We start from the raw sequence: 21,940 nt of genomic DNA, 5'->3' as shown, positions 1-21,940 counted from the left end.
CGTGCACAATTTCGCTCATTGCGCCGGCTGGCGGGACACTGGCTATGGTAACATGATGCAGCGCGGTTTATAGGTTAAATCGAGTCAAAGAAATGCGTTGATAAAGTTTAAGATCCTAGTGAAAAGAGCCTGTTACTACTTACCCCTGTTACAACAAGCCCCTCTCTCCCCTACCTCCTACCTTAATATGTCTAACAAGTAAGTTAAAACTTTTGAAAATTGTTAAATTCGTGATAAACACCTATTAGGTTACCCAGAACAAAATAAAATAAGTTTAACAACTAGAGTAACAAGAAGTCTTTTAGCGTTTCAATTGTTGTATAAAGCAAGTGGTTGTTATTAATGGAATTAAATAATGAGGTTAATGTTCATACATATATATTATTAATATGGAAACATACCGTCTTGTCATTACATGCCTTTGTTACATAAAGAAAAATAAATACGACACTTGTAATTTAATCGGATACATTTTTTATTTTATTTCCCCGTCGTCGGGTTGCTCCAGATTTTGAGCAGGATGTACCTCAGTGGATGTTAATTTTTTGATTAGTAAAAAATTATAAAAAATATTTTCTCACTGAAATAAATCGGTTTTATTGCGAAAAATATCTTTTCCATTGCTATGAATTTGGACAAATATTACTATCTTTGACATACTTATGTAAAGTAATCGCTTCAGCCTGTAATATCTTACTACTGGGCCTCACTAATAAGCCTCTTTCCCCATGTAGGAGAAAGATCAGAGCTTAATCCACCACGCTGCTCCAATGCAGGTTCCCTACTATGAGTAACGATCGCTATCAGGTGTACATGATAACAACCGGGACCGACGGCTTAACGTGCTCTCCGAGGCACGGTGGGGAGACCCACAAGGACTGCACAAACACCCAGACCACGGCAAACACCTGTATGGCCAATACAAATGTTTGTCATGTGCGGGGATCGAACCCGCAACCGCCAGCGCAACAGGTACAATCTATGGCTGTAACCGTGCGCTAACGCGGCGTCACATACGTAAAAGCGGCGGCACATAAGTAAGCTACATATTAATATCTGAAGCAAAAACTTTGTACCCCTTTTCACGAAAATTGCGCGGATGGAGGAGTATGAAATTTCGTACAATTATAGCTTATACATATCCACTGAGGTAGGGCACAGCAGGAATTTCCTGCTCAAAATCTGGAGCAGGAATCTATATAGTATAATAGGAGCTATACCTCGACCTTACAGAAGATCACAGCTAAATAATACTGTTTTCAAGCAGTATTGTGTTCCTGTTGCTGAGTAAGGTGATCAGAGCTCCTGGGGGGATTGGGGATTGGGTCGCCAACGCGCTTGTGATGCTTCTGATGTTGCAGGCGTCTATAAGCTACGGTAATTTCTTACCATCAGGTGAGCCGTACGCTTGTTTGCCGACCTAGTGATATAAAAAAAAGAGAAGGAGTGCAGAGAGCTAATATTTTTTTAACTATGCATAAAAATATATTAAATCAATTTAAAAACATTACATACACTGCCATGTATTTGACACACACGCATATTATTATACATATATATGTCGATACTCTTTTGTTGATTGTCAAAGTCTGTAGTGAAATTCAATTTTTTTTGAAAGGTTCTTTATTATCATTATTTTTTGGTTTTCTTTAATACAAATTTTTAATTATGATCGAATTTAGACCTCTGGGCAACCACTAGTAATAATAATATTCTTTATTGAACACCATTAAAAGATACAAAAATAAAACAAAATTAGTACAATTACAGGAAGATGTACAAAGGCGGTCTTATCATAAGAGCGATTTCTTCCGACAAATTTTCGGTATACACAAATTTTTGTTATACAAATAAATTCGAATAGAATGTAATATATGAAACTTTTAAAAAGATAGATAATACTTATAAAAATTAAAAAAAAGGAGAGAATATGAGACGTCTCCCTTGAAACTGTCTGACCAGTCTGAAAAAACACAATGGAAACCTATTCTCTACCGACGCCTAATAAAGTAGCTACGAAACCAATCAATTACCGATGGAGATATGTTAAGGGAACACATGCCGCAAGCAATATATCGAAATCTAAGGAGTAAATGTATTTCTACAGACTGGCAAGGTCAACACCGTGACTCTAATTGTCCATAGCAAGTCTGATTCGTCGGAGACTTTGGACCTTTACGAAAACCGGACTGGTAAGGACTTGGGAATTTATGTACAAAAACATACACTTTTTTACGATTTCACTTTTTGACGACTTGCAATTAATCCATATAAATAAACTTTTAAAAAGATGCAGAAATAAACATAATGAATGCGTAATAAACGAAACTATAATTTTTTTTTACAAAATCTTACGAAAGAAAAAGTAAAAAACAAAAGTTCAATTTAAAAAGCTTACAAGAAAATTTACAAATAAACTTATAACGCCTAGGCTGATTTTAATCAGTCGACGAGAGACTAATATAATACAACCTGTTACCGAACGGTATTAAGCGTTACAAACCAAAACAAGTGTTAGAAATTATTCAAATCAGCCTAGAATAAATAGCCTTTTTAATAAATCTAAAATAAATAAAATGTATAGTTTTTCCAGAAAAAAGTATTTCGTAAATGTAGATTAGTTGTTTTGCCTCCGCGAGCTCGCAATACAGCTCTTACGCCATTGGGCATATTTTCTACTACGTTTTTGAGGCGATGTTACAGAATACTCTACCATTTCTCTATGAGAGCTTCTTTCATTTCACGTAGCGTGATTGGCAGTGGATTTCGTTGACGTACACGTCGTCCAAGTTCATCCTATGCATTCTCAACGGGGTTCAAGTCTAGGCTGCGTGCTGGCCACTACATGTGTGTGATACCGACATCTTGGAAATAGGTAAACACTATCTGAGCTGTATACGGGCAGACTTTGTCTTGCATAAATCGGATCAAGGAAAAAGTTTTACATTACTTAGCGACCCGCCCCAGCTTCGCACGGTTGCAAAAACTATCAGTGTTCCTCTTCTACATTATGCATGTATTATAGATATAAATACCATTTTTTTTTTTTTGATAACTTGCCGCGATATCGTAGGTAATGACAGGGTTCCATTGCTGTAGAAATTTTGGGACTTCTCATTAACAAGTAGTTTTGATCACGGTCTTATACGAAATTCGTGCAACTACAGTATTGGGGGTACATCGGCTTAATGATTACGCTTTTCTTTTCATTTTACGGCAACCAGAGGCAAGACGATCGATGGGTGTGCTGTGCAACGAAGACAAATAACAAATTATAATGAAAAGTCACTCAATATAACCAATTACAATAAAGCGTCACTCAACCGGCGTACGCAGTGCGCACTGCGCAACGCACCACGTGATCGTACACATTGAAGGAAGTGACGTACAGCGGCGTTGACGCGAATGAAAATTTATGACACTATCGTACTAATCACTTACCATTAAAATAGTTAAATGACCTGTAAATAATACCGTGGTTTCAACATTTCTTAGTAACTGCTGGGTGGAGCGCAGACTAAATTCTTGCTTCCTGTATATTGAGTAGGTAGTCTGTAAATAAAAATTAATCTTGTTGTTACAAATTTCCAGCAGTTGAAAAAAAAATGATCCATCGTTTGATCTTCTTCGTTGCATCATTATTAATGAACATTATTTTATCACTTATACATTTATATATTTATAAGCTGTGGTGAGAAATAATTAATCCAATCACTATAATTAAACAAGGTATGAGTGCATACCTTGCTCTTTAAAAATCAGCTGTGGAGGCCGGTCTTCAAATTAACATGGCTAAGACTAAGTACCTGAAAGCGTCAAAAGACCAGCAAACCCTACTACAAGGAGTTAATATTGGCAATAACACCTTCGCTAGCGTCAATCATTTCGTATACCTGGGATCCTTGGTAACCGATAACAACGATGTGTCTTCAGAAATAAGTAGAAGAATAATGGCGGCTAACAAGTGCTACTTCGGACTACTAAGATACTTACGTTCGAAACTCCTTTCAAGAAGCATAAAACTTCTCTTGTACAAAACCTTACTAAGGCCCATACTCACCTACGGTTCCGAATGTTGGGTGCTGAGCAAAAAAGACGAAAATTCCTTGTTGGTATTTGAGCGGAAAATACTAAGACGCATTTTCGGAGCTGTGATGGAAAATAAGAGATGGCGAACGCGTTATAACCACGAGCTATACCAAATGTACGATGAGCCAAATATAATTAAGACCATAAAGATTGGGCGCCTGCGTTGGGCAGGGCACGTATTGCGAATGGACGAGGCCAGAGTACCCAAGCGCCTTTTAGAAGGCCGACCGGAGGGCCGCAGAAGTCGAGGAAGGCCCAAGCTCAGATGGTTGGACGGCGTCGAACAGGACATCAAGACCTTGGGAATAACAAGTTGGAGAAGGAAAGCCTCTAACAGATCGGACTGGAGAGCTTTGCTGGACCAGGCTAAGGCCCACCCGCGGCTGTAATGCCTCAGATGATGATGATGATGACTATAATTAACGATTTTGCACTTAAAAACAACTTAATTACGTTTTCTTTTGGCTGTTGGTATTGAAGCGTGCAAATGGTATCTATACTTATATTATAAAGAGGTAAAGTTTATAACTTTGTTTATATGTAAGGGGTAATCTTCGCAAATACTGATCCGATCATGAAAATTCTTTCACTAACAGAAAGCTACACTATTCGGGAGTGCTATAGGCTATATTTAATAGTGATTGAACAAAAAATTCAGTAAATAAGAAAAAGAATAAAATATAATATCAAAATGGTAAATAAACTAGCGCCATCTATCGCTATTAGTACAAAAATTATTAGTCTTTCGACGTTATTAATTTAGTCTTATATTATATACGTTTTTAGTCTTATCTTATATTATAGACGTTATTAATTTAGTCTTATATATATATCCGTTATTAATTTAGTCTATCGACGACGTTTTCTCGATTTTTGATAGATGGCGTTGGAGCAACATATTATTTATTTAAGTGCTATAAAATTTGTTCTTCAAAGTATTTTATTTGGTTCTGTAATTTAAAATAATAAATACACGGGAGCAACATATTATTTATTTAAGTGCTATAAAATTTGTTCTTAAAAGTATGTTATTTGGTTCTGTAATTTAAAATAATAAATACACGATATTATTAAGATTGTATTCATCGCTGTAGGCGCGCGCTGTGTTGCGCGGGGGGACAATTAGACACTGCGTATCATGTACCGCGCATAGCATGACCGTTTTATTGTTTTTTCATCTATACGATAGGATGCCGCGTGGCCAACTCACGCGGTCGGCTCCCTACGTAGCAGACGTCGACGAAATTATTGTAGATAATGATGTGTTCTACAAAGTCATACTACATTATATATTTCTATTAGCATTAGTTTTTGCAGCGCACGCAATGTAAGGATTTTTTTAGGTTATTTTTTTATCCCTTGGGTTACATTATTGGAGTTTTAGTAAGGATCCCTAATATTTTTGAAAATATAGTATAACCTATGTCGCTTAAGGATAGTGTAGCTTCTCAACGGTGAAATAATTTTTTGAATCGGTCCAGTAGTTTCGGAGCCTATTCAATGCTAACAAAAAAACAATCAAATCTTTACTCTTTATAATTATTTATTTTACATGAAGATGTTTGATTTGTAGTATATAATAAATTAAGTCTATTTTTATAATAACATCTTCCCTTTGTATCACTTTGAAAACCTTATTTCCCTAACCGAGTACTTGAATTTATCGATAATGCATATCGACAGTTGTTACAACCACGGCTGTAAGCAACTTGTCAGTGTAGTTGCGGCGTGTCATTATACTGTAATGACACAGAATGTATCTATGTGTGTGTGTGAAAAATGTAAGTGTGACTTTAATTTAGTATGTGTGAGTTTCGTAGTGACAGACGATTATTTTTGTGTGGGAATTAGATAAAGTGTGCATGTGTGTAATTCCCCCCCCCCCGCAAAAAATGACAGACAGTTTTGTATCGGTAACAAACACAATGGCCACTCCCCTCCGTGTTGCTCTATGCCTGTTGCTCCTCGAAAAACTGTATAAAGCCGGTATACATGGCAATTTATTTAGATGGCTTACTTCTTATATCAGTAATTGCATTTATTGCAGTTGCAATAAATAGTTTTACGTCTTCGTGGCTATCGATTCCTTCTGGCGTGCCTCAAGGCTCTTTGTTAGGGTCTTTGCTTTTCGTCATATTTAATAACGACATCGCTTTATGTTTCAAATCTGCCAAAGTTTTATTATATGCAGACGACACTAAGATTTTTATGGCCACTAACAGTTCTGGTGACTGTGATCGCCTTCAGACCGATCTTAACAATTTTGTGCAGTATTGTACTCAAAACAAACTTGATTTGAATGTTTCCAAGTGTTTTGGTATGACTTTTTCTCGAAAATATAACACTATAAATTATCTGTATAAAATCAACAATAAGTCGCTTAACAAAGTTACATCTATGAAGGACTTGGGGCCCATTCAAGATTCTAAACTCTTATTTGATAGGCACATTGATTCATCATCATCATTACAGCCTATATAGTCCACTGCACATGGACATAAGCCACCACAAGTTTACGCCAAAAACAACGTGAACTCATGTGTTTTGCCCATAGTCACCACGCTGGGCAGGTGATTTAATTTACTTATTAAATAAATATAAACCATTTTTATTTTCATTATGTGAAACTTGGCTTAGACCAGGCTTTACATTAAATATTAAAAATTATAATACTCTCAGAGAAGACAGATTAGATGGATAAGGTGGTGTAGCTCTTCTCATTAAGAAAGATTATCCTTTTAATATAGTATCCATTCCTGTACATAGTCCTGAAATTTATATTTTAGCTGTTATTGTAAATAAAATTTGTTTTGTTTTTGTATATATTTCACATACTTCTATTAATATTGTAGAAATTTAAATATTTATCACATTAAATATGTATCTGGTATTATCTGGTTTAGTGTTTACATTATGTATGTCGTACATACATAATATAGGTAATAATTTGAATGTATATTTTATTATTTTATATATTTATTATCTACTAGCTGACCCGGCGAACTTCGTATCGCCTAACACAAACTTTATCTTATGGTATTAAAGTTCAAATTGACTTTTAAGTATTATCACAAATCTTTTGTATGGGAGTATAGAAAAGTGTTGTTTTTAGACTTTTTCAGGAAATTTAACTTTTTTTTTTTTTGAATTTTTCTCTCCGTAAGAACCATCCTCGTACTTCAAGGAATATTTTAAAAAAAGAATTAGCGAAATCGGTCCAACCGTTCTCGAGTTTTGCGCTTAGCAACACATTCAGCGACTCATTTTTATATTATAGATATGTCATAAATATCCTATATCTATTCCTGCCCTGAATTATTCCTAAATTTATCTTCTCACGTTCCTTTAAATACCTACATGAAAAAATTTCTCCCGTTTGATAATGGCAAATGTACTACATACAAGAATTGCCAGGTCAAAAAAAAAAACAGCATCCAACATAATTATTCGTCATTGGCAATGCACTAACGTGCAGACCATAAAAACAAAAAAGATTGTTTGACTGTCAAAGACTTTGACATACGTGGTTTTGATAATATAAAAATACAATCTATGCCACGCGGTTTCATTCACATGCATTAATTTGAAGAAATAAATAGCCTAAAGGCAGTAACCTTCCTCGGTAAATGAGCTATTCAAGACAAAAGGAAATTTTTCAATTCGAACCAGTAGTTTCTGAGAATAGCTCGTTTAAACTAACAAACAAACAAACTTTTCAGCTTTATAATAATTATAATATAAGTATTAGTGTAGATTTAAAAATAATTGCGCTAAACAAGTTTGTTACCAATTTAATAAAACAAGCAATACTACTTATATTTAAAAAAAAAAACTTATATAAACCTATGTTTAGTTGGAATAAAATAATTATACCAATGCGAAAAAGTTGCAAATTATTTTTTAATTATCACCAACAAGTGTCGTAAGAATGAATAAAATTACAGATAACGCATTATATAAATGAGCAAAAAGCTAAGATAAGACCAGTTGGAGTTAAACTGTAACATAATTAAAGAATTATTTTACGCAGTGACCAAAATACTTCTAAAATGTGTGATAAATTGATTTTTGTTGGAAATATATTAAATCCAACACTTGATAATGTTAAATGTATAAATGGATATATAGTAATCGAAAATGGAAAGGTATGTTTATGAATTAAATTATTATTCGTAAATATTTTGCAAACTGAATATTATGTGTTATAAGTTAGATAGTGAACATTGTGCAACTTAAGTTTGTTATCTATTTTAAGAGAAGTATATTTAAAAAAATTGTAATTAACTTATAATATATTTATTTCAGATAACTTCAGTAGGAACAAACTTCGTAAATGAAGAAAATAAGCAAATTTTCTTTAAAAATGGATACACTGTAAAACTTTTAGGTCGTAATCAATTTTTAATACCAGGCTTTGTAGACTGCCATACACATGCACCTCAATTTCCTAACCTCGGCATCGGTCTTGACCGTCCCCTGCTTGAGTGGCTTGATAAATACACATTTCCTTTAGAAAGTCATTACAGTGACACCAAATTTGCTGCACATGTTTATGATCAAGTTGTTGTAAGTTAAATGGAAAGATCTATCTTTATATCTATAAATTTACATATTTTAATTTTAGCAATTAAATTAATATTTCGACACCAGCAATTTATACTAAGCTAACTCATAAAAGTGAACTTTACAATTAGAGGCTTATAAAAGGGAAAACAAGACAAAGGGGGGACAAGGTTCCACAACCATCTTGGAACTTAAGAAGCCGACCGATGGCGGGATAACCATCAACTGCTGGCTTTGAAATACACAGGCCGAAGACGGTCAGCAGCGTCTTTGGTGCGACAAAGCCAGTACTGCGGTCACCAACCCGCCTGCCCAGCGTGGTGATTATGGGCAAAACACATGAGTTCACGTTATTTTTGACGTAAACTTGTGGAGGCCTATGTCCAGCAGTGGACTGTATAGGCTGTAATGATGAAAAGGGAAAAACATGATACCTTTTATATTAATTAAGAAACTTATTTGAAATTTGGTATCTTTAATAGTTAATTTATTCATTGCAATTTCACAATTTTTACTATTACAAAAATAAACACATTTATTCAAGATGCATTAAGAAAACCAACTTATCGAAAATTCGAGTTGGCGTAGTAAAATTGTTGGTGTCGATTTATCAATATAAATAATTATAATATTAGAATGTTCTAAAAATATTCTTTAGTATAATGAAACCACTTTAATAATAGTTATGGTTTTTTTTTTTAAGTACACAACAACTTTACTGAACTTGTGCTTTAAGTTTAGAAATAGTAGTTCTAACATCACTTTGTATTGCTAGAAAAATAAATAAATCTTAAAACATGTAAGCAATATGTAGTGTAGTTGTTTATATTATTGTACATTGCTTAGGATGTTAATTGTTAATAAATAAAAAAAAATTGTTTGTTGAAATAAGTAGTACTGTGTAAAACCCTATATCAATTTCACGACCCCTATGGCTGCTAAAATGTAATATCTCACCCATGACTATAAAAAACTTCGGATGTGAAAAACAGCAACTTTACAGGACAGCGATTCAAAGTGTAAATTGCGTGTATCTTTTTACTTATTTTAAGCAGGATCATGAAATTTCAAAGTAATGCTGTACAGGCTATTTATGTTTAATATTATTACTAGCCGGTATTTAATGTGTAAATATGAGAAAAGTCACTTGTTACATTTTTAACGGGTTAAGACTAATAGGTACTGATTTATCAGAAGTACCACAACTAAATAATTTATGCATAAAACAAAAAATTTCTCTTCACCTGATGATAGATTTGGGAATGTTTTATGAAATAAACAAAAAAATGCGATTTTGCAGTTCCGACGATGTTAATAGTCACTAGTGATCTGTTTTTTAAGTAAACCTCTACTAAGACATGACTTATATAAATCTTAAACATCTAATCATATTTTAATGGAGTCTAATACATTTTTAGAGGAGATTGATCAACAATGGAACAACAACAGCGTGTTATTTTGGGTCTCTGCACTTAGAAGGTACATTGGAACTTGTAAAATGTGTTATAAAACACAATCAGAGGGCGCTAGTGGGCAAAGTGAGCATGAATGTGAAAAATGATGCAGGATATTACAATGATACAAGGGTAGAATTAGAAGAAGTCAAGACATTTGTTAATAAAGTATTAGAATACAAGGTATGTACTATTTATTTATTTATTAATACTTTATTGCACAATACATTAAAGAATTATACAAAAGGCGGGCTTAATGCTAAAAGCATTCTCTACCAGCCAATCTTAGCGTACAAGAGCAGACGTTTGTAGGTATGCAAAATCGAGTATTAGTAAAATTCAGATAAAGAAGAAAAAAGGGAGGAAATATAAAGTAACGTTAGTCATACATACATACACATTTACATACATACACACAAACATACATAAATACATACTTATATGCATATATACATACATACATACTTACCTACATACATAATACTTAATAAGCTGACGACAATAATAATCAAAACATAGTAATGTAATGTCATGTAAATACATAATGTACTCTAGTAACCATTAAACCATTATAAGCTATTTAACATTTAGCTAATTGTATAAGCTAAGGATATAATGAATCATAGGATCCAATTAACAGTGACAAAGCTCTATGGGCTTTGTCGCCCCCTACCAACACATGTGGAAGTTATCCCAGTGTGTTTCTAAAGTATATTATTAAGGGTGGCAAAGCAGAGGTATTTCATATACGTTAATTTTTGTCTTGTAATAATTATTAAGATATTTTATTATTACAGTCTATACAGTCCACTGCTGGACATAGGCCTCCACAAGTTTACGCCAAAAATAACGCGAACTCATGTGTTTTGCCCATAGTCACCACCCTGGGCGGGCGGGTTGGTGACCGCAGAACTGGCTTTGTCGCACCGAAGACGCTGCTGTCCGTCTTCGGCCTGTGTATTTCAAAGCCAGCAGTTGGATGGTTATCCCGCCATCGGTCGGCTTCTTAAGTTCCAAGGTGGTTGTGGAGCCTTGTTATCCCTTAGTCGCCTCTTACGACACCCACGGGAAGAGAGGGGGTGGCTAAATTCTTTAGTGCCGTAGCCACACAGCACCCGTAGCCACACAGCACATTAAGAATTAAGATATTTATTTAAATTAAATGGTGTATGGTATTATAGTAATGCGCATGAAATTGATACCTACTTCAAGTAATTTACGTATTTTAGTTGATAAGGATTAATAATGTATCTGTCTAAATGGCTTTTTAGTAGAAATGAAATGGATATCCTGCAACTATTTACGAATTTAAATTTTTGTTTTATTTTTAGGTGATTATTTGCTTTATTTATCACTTAAGAAATACAATCAGTCACAACATAATTCTACAACATTAACATGAACAATATTTTTTACCTACTTGTGTATAAAATATACGACCGTATAAAACAAAATTTTAAGTACAATAAAAAATTATTTTAGAACGAATTGGTCGAACCAGTAATCACTCCCAGATTTGCTTTAAGCTGTGATACAGAGCTAATGAAGCAATTATCTAACATAGCGAAAGAAAACTCCATTCTAATACAGGTAAACCTATTTTATTTTTATTGAATATTTCTCTATGGAGATTGGACGTGGCACAAATAACTAATCTTTATAAATGAATGTTTATTTCTAGAGTCACATAGCAGAGAATAAAAAGGAAATAGAATTTGTGCTTAATAGTTTCTCTGAATGTTCGAATTATGCTGATGTTTATGACCGCTGTGGCATCTTCAATAATAAGGTATATTTATAAATTTATTTTATTAATTGTAAGGTCCTAGAAGCTAATTGATTATAGCGTTTTATTTGGCTCTCTTTTTAATGAATGAATTAGTATCTTACTGTTTTTAACCGACTTCAAAAAAGGAGGAGGTTACTCCATTCGACCATATATATATATATATATATATATATATATATATATATATATATATGTTTGTATGTTAGAGGATAACTTTGTTGTTTATGAACCGATTTTGATAATTCTTTTTTGTTGGAAAGGGTATATATCCCAAATACAATGTGGTACCATGACAAGAAAACCAGGATCTGATTATGGAATCCCAGAGAAATCGAGGGATACCCTCGAAAATCGTAGCGACGACTAGTGCGTTTGTAAATTTTTTCATCTCTGTTTTCGTTGTATTACTTGTCGATGTAATTGAAGTCGGTTTTTTTCGTTTGCGAGCAAACACAATTATTTTATTCTGAGATGGCTTGTTCATTTAATAGGTACTAATATCCTCATTCGATTTTAAAAATCATTTTCCATTAAGTATCCGTTACGATGCATAGACGCTGTACAATAAACATAAACTGAGATGAACCATTATGTGACCTCTAGATCGATAAGTATAATACATATAAATAGATTCATCGATAAAGCCAGCCCTGCGGTCACCAACCCGCCTGCCTAGCGTGGTGACTATGGGCAACACACATGAGTTCACGCCATTTTATGGCACGAACTCATAGAGGCCTATGTCCAGCAGTGGACTGCGATAGACTGAAACGACGAAACAGATTCATCAGTATAAATAAATCAGGATAAAGACTGGCAATATACCCGCAACAACAAAGTATACTCGCATAGATCATGGAGTTCAAAATATCAGTAATACACATAAACAGAGGGGGGACAGTTAGAACCATAGAGCAATTTGCTCTGTGTTAGAACAAGCCCATTTTCAGAAAAGAAGAGCCGCCATCTACTTTTCTGAACCGATTAGTTTCATAATTAGCGATAGATGTCTCTGTAATCGCACATCTAATTAAAATAAGAAAATGAAATAATTAAGTTTTCTAATCTTAAAATATTTTATGAAAATTATCAGATTATATTATTTCAAACCTATCGTGTTATCAATAATATGGCAACCTTGTCATGGAAATCCTTATTGTGTGACATATTCTGGCAACATTACACATGGTCGCCCTCGCCGTAATGCAATAAACTATGCTCTCGAGTGTATATTTATAGAGCCTTAGTTCCAGTTAAGAAATGTAGATGGCGTTTCGAATCTACATGCCTCGATATAGCACAAGAGCGCTCTCTTCCCCGTATTTTATTATTATACTCTTTGCACATAACAGTCAAACGAGTTTTACTGGACATCAGTGTCGTCGACATTATGAGTAGGTACTCATTCAACTTAATGCTAATGTACATCATTCCACTATCGCATATTTAACTGGATGCCAATGATGATACAGATACCACACATCGAGCAATAAGAACTCATATCAGCTATCCAAAATTAATTCACTCGACTTACCTATCATCCTATTCCATTCCGTCGCTCTTTCACCTCTTCCTGTTGTTAAAGATCTGGGGTTATTAATTGACAACACTCTTACCTGGGCGCCTCAAGTTGCCGAGGTGAGTCGAAGGGTCTTTGCAACTATAAGTTCGCTAAAACGTTGGAAGAACTTTCTGCCCTTTAAAACCATAGTTGCCTTGACTAATTCCTTACTGCTACCCTTATTAGATTACGCTGACATTGTTTATATTGATTTATCTGAACAACTGTTAAACAAATTGGAATGATAACAAAACATATGTATTCGCTTTATACTCGGGTTGCGCAAATTTGACCATATATCACAATATCGTCAATAGTTGGGTTAGCTACCAATTAGACAGCGACGAAATGTGCATGCTCTGTCTTTGTTATTCAATATCCTTTATAACCCACACACACCCTCTTATTTTAAGGAAAGGTTTAGTTTTTTAGGACAAGACACTGAATGTAACTTGCATTCCCGTTGTAATAACTTGCTTGTGGTACCTTTTTGTCGCTCTAATGCGTATGGTAATTCCTTCACTACTAAAGTGATCAAACTTTGGAATTCCATGCCCAATAACATCCGCCAAGCAGAGTTTATAATATTTTTAAGAATCGTTTGAACAAATACCACTTAACTCTTACATAATATTAAATATATGTATTCTATTGGTATATTGTTTTTATTTGTATGTTTGTATATTTTGTATGTATTTACATATGTGTGTATATGTTTATGTAGGTATATATCGTTTAAATGTATGAATATTGTATTATATAACTACGTTTAGTATTATATATTGATTTAATTATGTGTAATAAACTTGCGTTGTTGATTGCGCACTATTACCGACATATTATTCATATACTACTTTTATTAAAGGTTGCCTGGAAGAGATCGCTATAAGCGATAAGGCCGGCTTTGTTGCATACATTATTTGTTTTTGTATCTAATCGTTCTAAAATGTATCTTCTTTTTTGTGTGTACAATAAAGTTAAATAAAAATAAAAATCTGGCTGTCTATTGAGTAAACCCTTTGAGCAGAAGGAATCGAAAAATAAAACAAAGGAGTGTTATTATGAAAATTCAGTAAAACATCAGTTTGGATTATTAGGACATTGGATGTTTTAATGTTGGCAATTAGCTGGTTGTCAGATTCTTTTATAGACGATTTAATGCATGAGAGTAGATATAAATAACTATTAACCCACTGCAATAACGGTATGATTGTATTCCAGTGCATTATGGCTCATGGTGTACATTTAACCGATAGAGAGATGTCGATGTTTGCTCGTAAAGGCGCGTCCATAGCTCACTGTCCCGCATCGAACACCAGGCTTAGATCAGGCCTCTGTCCTGTCAGGAAATTGCTGGATAGTGGAATCAAAGTTGGACTCGGTACAGGTACTGTTTTTCCTTATATTCGTATACCTAATTGTTAGACATCACTATTTAGTATGACTTTCCGAACGCATGGAAACGGATATCGCCTTACATCCCTGTTTACGGCATTTCTATAGATATGTCGGTTGTATACACTCGCGGTCTTATACACAGGTCGTGCAACTACAGTAGTGGGGGTACGTCGGCTTAATGGTTGCGTTTTTCTTTTCAATTTACGGCCGCCAGAAGCATGACGATCGATGGGTGTGCTGTGCAACGAAAACAAAATAGCATTCTGTCTCTTTTTTTTATCACACGTCACGCATTTATATTTTAAAATATATATTCTGCTCCGGGGGTTGTGGGTTCGATTCCCACGCCGAGTCTGGGTGTAATATTATTTATATGTAGGTTTATCAAAAAAAATATGTAGCTATACTAGTCGGCTGTTATCTACAACACAAGCATTAAGTTGCTTACTTTAGAAACAGATGGCCGTGCGTGTATGTTGTAAATATTTATTTATTTATGCCTCTTGTGTCACATCCTTAGCGGTCAACTTTAGACGACTTCGGTGTTCTGGACATATCATTTACGTGGAATAAGAATGCATGTTTTTATTTTAATGTTTCTCAGTACGTGTAGATCTAAAGGACTTGTTTTTTATACTCAAATGTTGCTGGGGTATTCTATTTTCAGAAATGTTGAATTAAAATACTAGAAATATTTTTTTACTAATTTTATTTACTTTTTTTGTGGTCCGGGTTTTTTGTCACCTATAGACGTCGTTGGCGCACAGGGCTCGCAAGTGCTTGTCAACAAGTGACTTTGGCGTTCAAAAGGTAAAAGAAGTTTCAAAACCGTAGGTCAGCTGCGCCGTAGTCCTCCAGTCGTGACAGTGACGTCATGACGATAGAGAATAGTGTTGTGCTTTACTACGATTTTTTTTGTAATGTTTGTTTTTTATTTATGTTATTGTAAGTATATATAAGGGTGCAAGATAACACAAGAAAAATATTGAAAGATTAAACTTTCCTAGATTATATAAGTAGTCCTATCGAAAAAAAATCTCATAAAACATGGACAAATGCAGACCAAATTCTCATACCGAGTTATAAAAATATATCAGATCTCATAGACTCATAACCCTATATGAGAATACGGTTTGCATTTGTCCATGTTTTATGAGATTTTTTACATAGGGAGTCATGTAATTCATAAAAACCAACAAAAACAAGTCACTCGATAACGACTCTTGGCAACACTATTTTCTTCGCAGGTATTTTCGTTTAATTAATGCCTTAGCGTACAGGGCAAGGGAATGGGTTTGAGGCGTGGCGCTCAAAAGGTTAAAATCCTTTATAAACAATATACATATATAGTGTTAAAGATTTCGTGGAAATGTTCAACATAAAATGTATATCTGCGTGTTACTCTGCATCTCCAAATATGTCCGTACTTAGTTTCATTACAGTCAGTCGAGTAGGTTTTGCGTGCGCTTTCGTATTTTATTATATACTAGCTGTGCTGGCGACTTCGTCCACGTGAAATAGTGACTACATGTTTAATGTGATTCTTTAAATTGGCATAACTTTTTTATTTATGAACAGATTGACAGGAAACAAACACTAAATGTTAAGCTAAGCTTGCCACAATATATTAGTAAAAACCACATCTAAATCGGATAAGCCGTTTCCGAGATTAGCGTACACAAACGCACAGACAAACAAACAAAAATTCTGCCGATCATTGTTTTGGGTGCTATTTGCGTTGATAAAGGTCCCAATAATATTTCTTCTCATATATCTTAAATGTACAGACAGCGACCGGTTACATTTATGTATTGATAGACAAGAATATATAGACAAACCTTACTTATATAATTATATCTTCGTGATTATAGGTACACAAGATCAGTAAAAATGTGTTATTATTCTGTAAATATAGATTACTTTATTCAAATATTTTAGTGTATACTATATATAGTATTAGGTAATGAACCTGTAATAGCTGTATGTATATGACATTAATTAAATATTCTTATACATAATTATTTCAGATGTATCCGGTGGAGATAATGCGAGTATACTAGACGCGTTGCGTCGTACAATGGACGTCTCCGAACATCTAAACCTAATGGGCACTAAAGAATCACCATTAAATTGGGAAGAAGCTTTATACTTAGCTACACTAGGTGGCGCCACAGGTAATATATTAGAACTAAGGCATGCAATATAATTGAATATATTAATTATAACAAATGTCTTATAGTCTATCCGTGTTAGTAAATAATAATGACTTACGGTTGTCACTCAGCTTAGCCCCTTGACCAAATAATCGTAGTAAACCAGTTATCCGGTTTTTTTGTTATTACAAGTAAGTCGGCAAACCGTACACTTGTATGGTTCACCTGATGGTAAACGATTAACATAGCTTATAGACAAAACATTAGAAGCATCGGAAGCGAGGCGCCGACCCTACCTCAAACGGCCCCCATTAGGTCTAGTAATTTTACTAACCACAGTAACAACACTGCTTAAAAGCAGTATTATTTAATTTAACTTCTATAAGGTCGAGGTACTACCCAAGTCCGGCTGCTCCAGATTTTGAGCAGGATATGTCAATATGATATGGCAACATTCTGATTTTTTGCTATTTCAGGAATTACAAGCACCATAATTCCTGTTTTTAGTCTTAATAATTGTTAGCGAGTTTATACCTACTAAAAACACACAAAAACAAATATCCTAAAATATTATACAGACTTTCTCGGTAAATGGACTATCCAATACACCAAAGAGTGGATCTTCAGATTAGCGTGATCAAACACTCTTCAGCTTTATAGTATAGATTATTTTCAATAAACTTGGTTGATATTTATACTAATAATTTTCTTAAAATTTTTACAGCGCTACATTTGAATGATAAAATCGGAAGTTTTGAAGTAGGCAAGGACTTTGACGCTTTACTAATAGATCTGTATTCGAAGGACAGTCCTATAGACAAATATGATTTTTCTGTTGCACAAGAAGAGGAGGCCATATTAGAACGCGTTCAAAGATTCGTTTATATGGGCGACGACAGAAACATTGTACAAGTTTATATTAAGGGTAAAAAAGTAAAGGATATTTTGTAAACAATGGTATTTTTATACATATAACTAGCTGACTCGGCAAACGTTGTCTTGCCGCTCAACGCTATTTAAAAATAGGGGGTTGGTGGTAGAAGGGTGAAAATTTAGGGTTGTATGTATTTTTCAACGCCAAATCATAATAAAATAAAAAATAAATAATTTATCTAAAAATTAAAAAAAATAGGTTGGCGACTACCCTTAACATTTAGAGGGATGAAAAATAGATGTTGTTCGATTCTCAGACCTAACCAATATGCACACAAAATTTCATGAGAATCGGTCAACCGTTTCGGAGGAGTTTAACTACAAACACCGCGACACGAGAATTTTATATATTAGATATTTATATTGTCATAAATGTATTTTAATAATATTTTTATATAATAATTATAATTATATAGATATTGCACAAAATAGTAATCGTTAATTATATAAATAAATTTTAAAAAGTTGTTTTATTCTTAGTTCAATTTTATTTTATATGAAAATAATTATGACAGTTAATTGATAAGGAACATAAAACTACACAAATCTAATAACTGAAAGCTCAATTTATAGATGGAAAAATAAAAACAGATTATATTCATATACTTTTATTTTCGTGTTATTCTTTATAATTTGTATAGAAAAATGTGCTAATATAATGTGACAATCTATAAAAAAAAACCTAATGCACGTAAGCGAGTACCATAGTACAAATAGTCTAAAATAAATTAAAACTATATATACTATTCATGTACAATTTTAAAACAAAATGGACATCAATGTTTTACATCTCCATCTGTCCATTGCACTAACTAAATAATTTGAAATAAAAATAATATAATAACACGTCAGTTCAATTAACTTTTAACAAACTAAAAATCATTCTAATGAAAAACTAAACGTTAACATTGTTCGTGACACTGTTAAAGCTCTGAGATCTAAACTAACTTAACACTTTGCGACAGTAATACTCAATGCAAAGTTTGAACAATACTTACAAGTCGGTGGAATGATTAGGTACTTAACATATTCGAGTACACTATGATAAAATACAAATTCAATTAGAACAGTCTTATACAAAATTAAATAAACCCAACATTTTTTTTATAAATTTATCGCAATACGAACTTTATATACTATAATTAAAGTTAATAATCAAAAATGTGATTTGAAAAAGAATAGGACGCATTCGATTAAAGATATTAAAGTGATAAACGTATATTTTTGTTGCTATTGCCGTGTTATAATTATTGCGAATTTTTACACCCCTCTCATACATGGCAACAGCAGCAAATCATTTATAGACTTAATACTATACGTTAATAATATTATTTATAATAACACTATTATATTCTATATCAGTATATCTAATCAATGAACACAGGAGCTTGGACGATTGAAATCCAAGAAATCTTTTAATATCTATGAAATATAACTTTTACTACCGAACAGGTCATCCAAGCACGACCTGTAAACTTCAATAATACTTCAGTGTATAAAAATGCTAAAAGAATGATTAGGTACCTTACATATGGCCACAGAAAGCCTTACGCGTAGCTGCTATACCACAACCACTAGGAATTCACAAAAATATTGAGCTGCCTTTCGCATGACTATCAGCGAACTAACTAAAGCATCATAACGTACACACAAAAAACAAATTAATGTTTATACGATTTTTAATCCTGCACATTTGTATACATATATGTATAGTCAGAAAACAAGACACGGAACTACGTAACAAATTGGCTTGTAACTACAAATGGGATGATATTATTAAAATTCGAACAAATAAAAATAGTATACCCTTGCTGCTTGAACCAAATAGATAGGCAGCATATTCAATATATTTTTTAATAAACTATTAACCTAAAATTGTAACTGTGCTTAACACGTGCAGTGTATGTAGGTGTCGTGTACGATGAAGATATATTAACATGAATGACTTGGAGCCTGTTTTAGCACTTCTTTGTTAGTCTAGTTGATAGGTAAAAAAATAAATCAGATTGAAGTCCAGGACAAATGTGTGTTTTAATAAAGAAACGTAACTGAGTAAATAAATATTATGTTTAAAGTAACTAACCGTCTGCAGTTTCTTATAAAATTCTTTCAAGTACTCTAGAAAAGGTTTGTTCTAGATTTCTATAATGGAAAATTATTTGCATGAAATCAGTACTACGAAGCGATAAAACAGGCTTTACAAAAAGTTTATATTAAAACTTTATCAAAAAACGTAACGTATTAAAATATTTGAATACATCATTAAATGCATCAATATTAATTAAATTGAAATTAATACTAATTACAAGAGATTTCACAATCAACTAGCACCCTATAATTTATATTAGAAGCGTTTGAACTTCCATTACAATAGAATTACAGATATAACACCGAGTTTATTTGTATTACACATAATAGACAACAAATCTCAAACCCACGAATTTAAAACCATTCTATTATAATGTTGAATTTGTAGAGTTGAAGAGTAAAAATATTTTCTCAGTCTTTTACGTCATATACTTTATTAAACCATTAAATTAGCAATCGGAAAAAAATTGCATGATAAATGTACTACTTTCAAAATCAATTTATTCAAATCTTAACTGCTATTTTATGTAACAATATTTTTAGAAAAAATACTGTTTCGATTCTTTAGTCACAGATTAAAAAATATTTTCGTAATGTCATATAATATACCTAGAAATTTTGGCAATATGGAACATTGATTTGATGTTTAGATGAGAAAAAAAAAGCATATTTGTACGAGGTAGAAAAAAATGCAGTAGTGACGTTCTGAACAAATTTTTACTAATAAATAGCACTTATGTGCACTATTACTTTCAATAACAATATTCTAAAGATTTATAGGAATGTTAAAAAGATTAACGACGAACTTTTATTTATAGGACACACCCTTAATCTCGTTTAAACCCTAACAGGTTAGATATAATTAAAGTAAATTTTACAAACTGGTATAAATTAAATGCACTGTATAATTTTTTTTAATTCAATTAATAAATACTTTTAGTAGAAACTTGAAAAACTTTTTAAACCCTACTCAATTATTTATTCGACAAATGTTTTATAAACGTTCTCAAACTTACACATTTAGAGCTAATCTATGAAAGAAGGTATCTTTTTATGATTAGGACTACACTTACATTTTTATAGTACACTTAGAATTTATTTACAAAACGTATATGAAATTGTTTTTGTTGTCTGTATTTTACATTCGTTGCTAGTTAGTAACTTGTGACGTAATCATTTCTTTTTATAAAATTGCTTAAAAATTTGTCCGTATGCAGTGTGTATTTAAATTCAGAATTATTATAAGCTCATTTTTAATGTTAATTGTATACTGTAGATAATTGAAGTTGTATGAAATCACATGCTGAAACTAATTTCATGAATTTGAAACTTGCAAATTGAATCATTATAATACATACCCACTGTTTAATTTCGATACGTGTTAACATTAAAACAGAGTATTATTAAACTATCATTGATAACAAATTCCAAGGAATAAGCGTGCATTGGTCACTGATATTAATTTGGAAATATCGTAAGGTCATAAATTCAATTCACTTGTTTGTATGTTATGAGTAGAATCTGCTATTTTTAGTTTCAGGATTTTATAATATTTTTTTTTTTTTTATTCTTTATAACAATCAGATAATTATAAAAATCGAAAATAATTTATAAATATTTAAGTTTTAAATATAATTTTCATTTATACGAAAAAATAGCAGTCGATAGTGTGCGTAAAATGTTAACAGAAGGTCACAAATGAATGAAATGCATCACGAATTCATGTTATGTTACTTGTGATTAGTTTTTACATAATTGTGTTGACAGTCGTTTTGTAATTACATTTATTCGCTCTATTAACGTTTATGAATGGATTTCCACAAAAACGCTTAAATTTGTTCTGTTTTATCATATATAAAAATCTAAATATTTGTTGCATGTGAAAAAGTATATTTGCTTTAAGGAGGCTTAT

General features: G+C 32.7%; 1 protein-coding gene across 1 annotated transcript; it reads left to right on the top strand.

The window, feature by feature from the left end:
- Positions 1 to 8,138: 8,138 nt before the first annotated feature.
- LOC123664262 (guanine deaminase) lies at positions 8,139 to 17,962 on the top strand. The gene is made up of 8 exons (XM_045598857.1): positions 8,139 to 8,234; positions 8,395 to 8,655; positions 10,071 to 10,289; positions 11,589 to 11,696; positions 11,788 to 11,895; positions 14,678 to 14,843; positions 16,882 to 17,028; positions 17,732 to 17,962. The coding sequence occupies exons 1-8, from the start codon at positions 8,139 to 8,141 to the stop codon at positions 17,956 to 17,958; spliced, it is 1,332 nt and encodes a 443-aa protein (XP_045454813.1). The 3' UTR covers positions 17,959 to 17,962.
- The last annotated feature ends 3,978 nt before the right edge of the window (positions 17,963 to 21,940 follow it).

This window comes from Melitaea cinxia, chromosome 21 (assembly GCF_905220565.1).
Source record: "Melitaea cinxia chromosome 21, ilMelCinx1.1, whole genome shotgun sequence".
Classification (NCBI taxonomy): domain Eukaryota; kingdom Metazoa; phylum Arthropoda; class Insecta; order Lepidoptera; family Nymphalidae; genus Melitaea; species Melitaea cinxia.
This window is presented reverse-complemented; position numbering and strand designations above follow the sequence as displayed.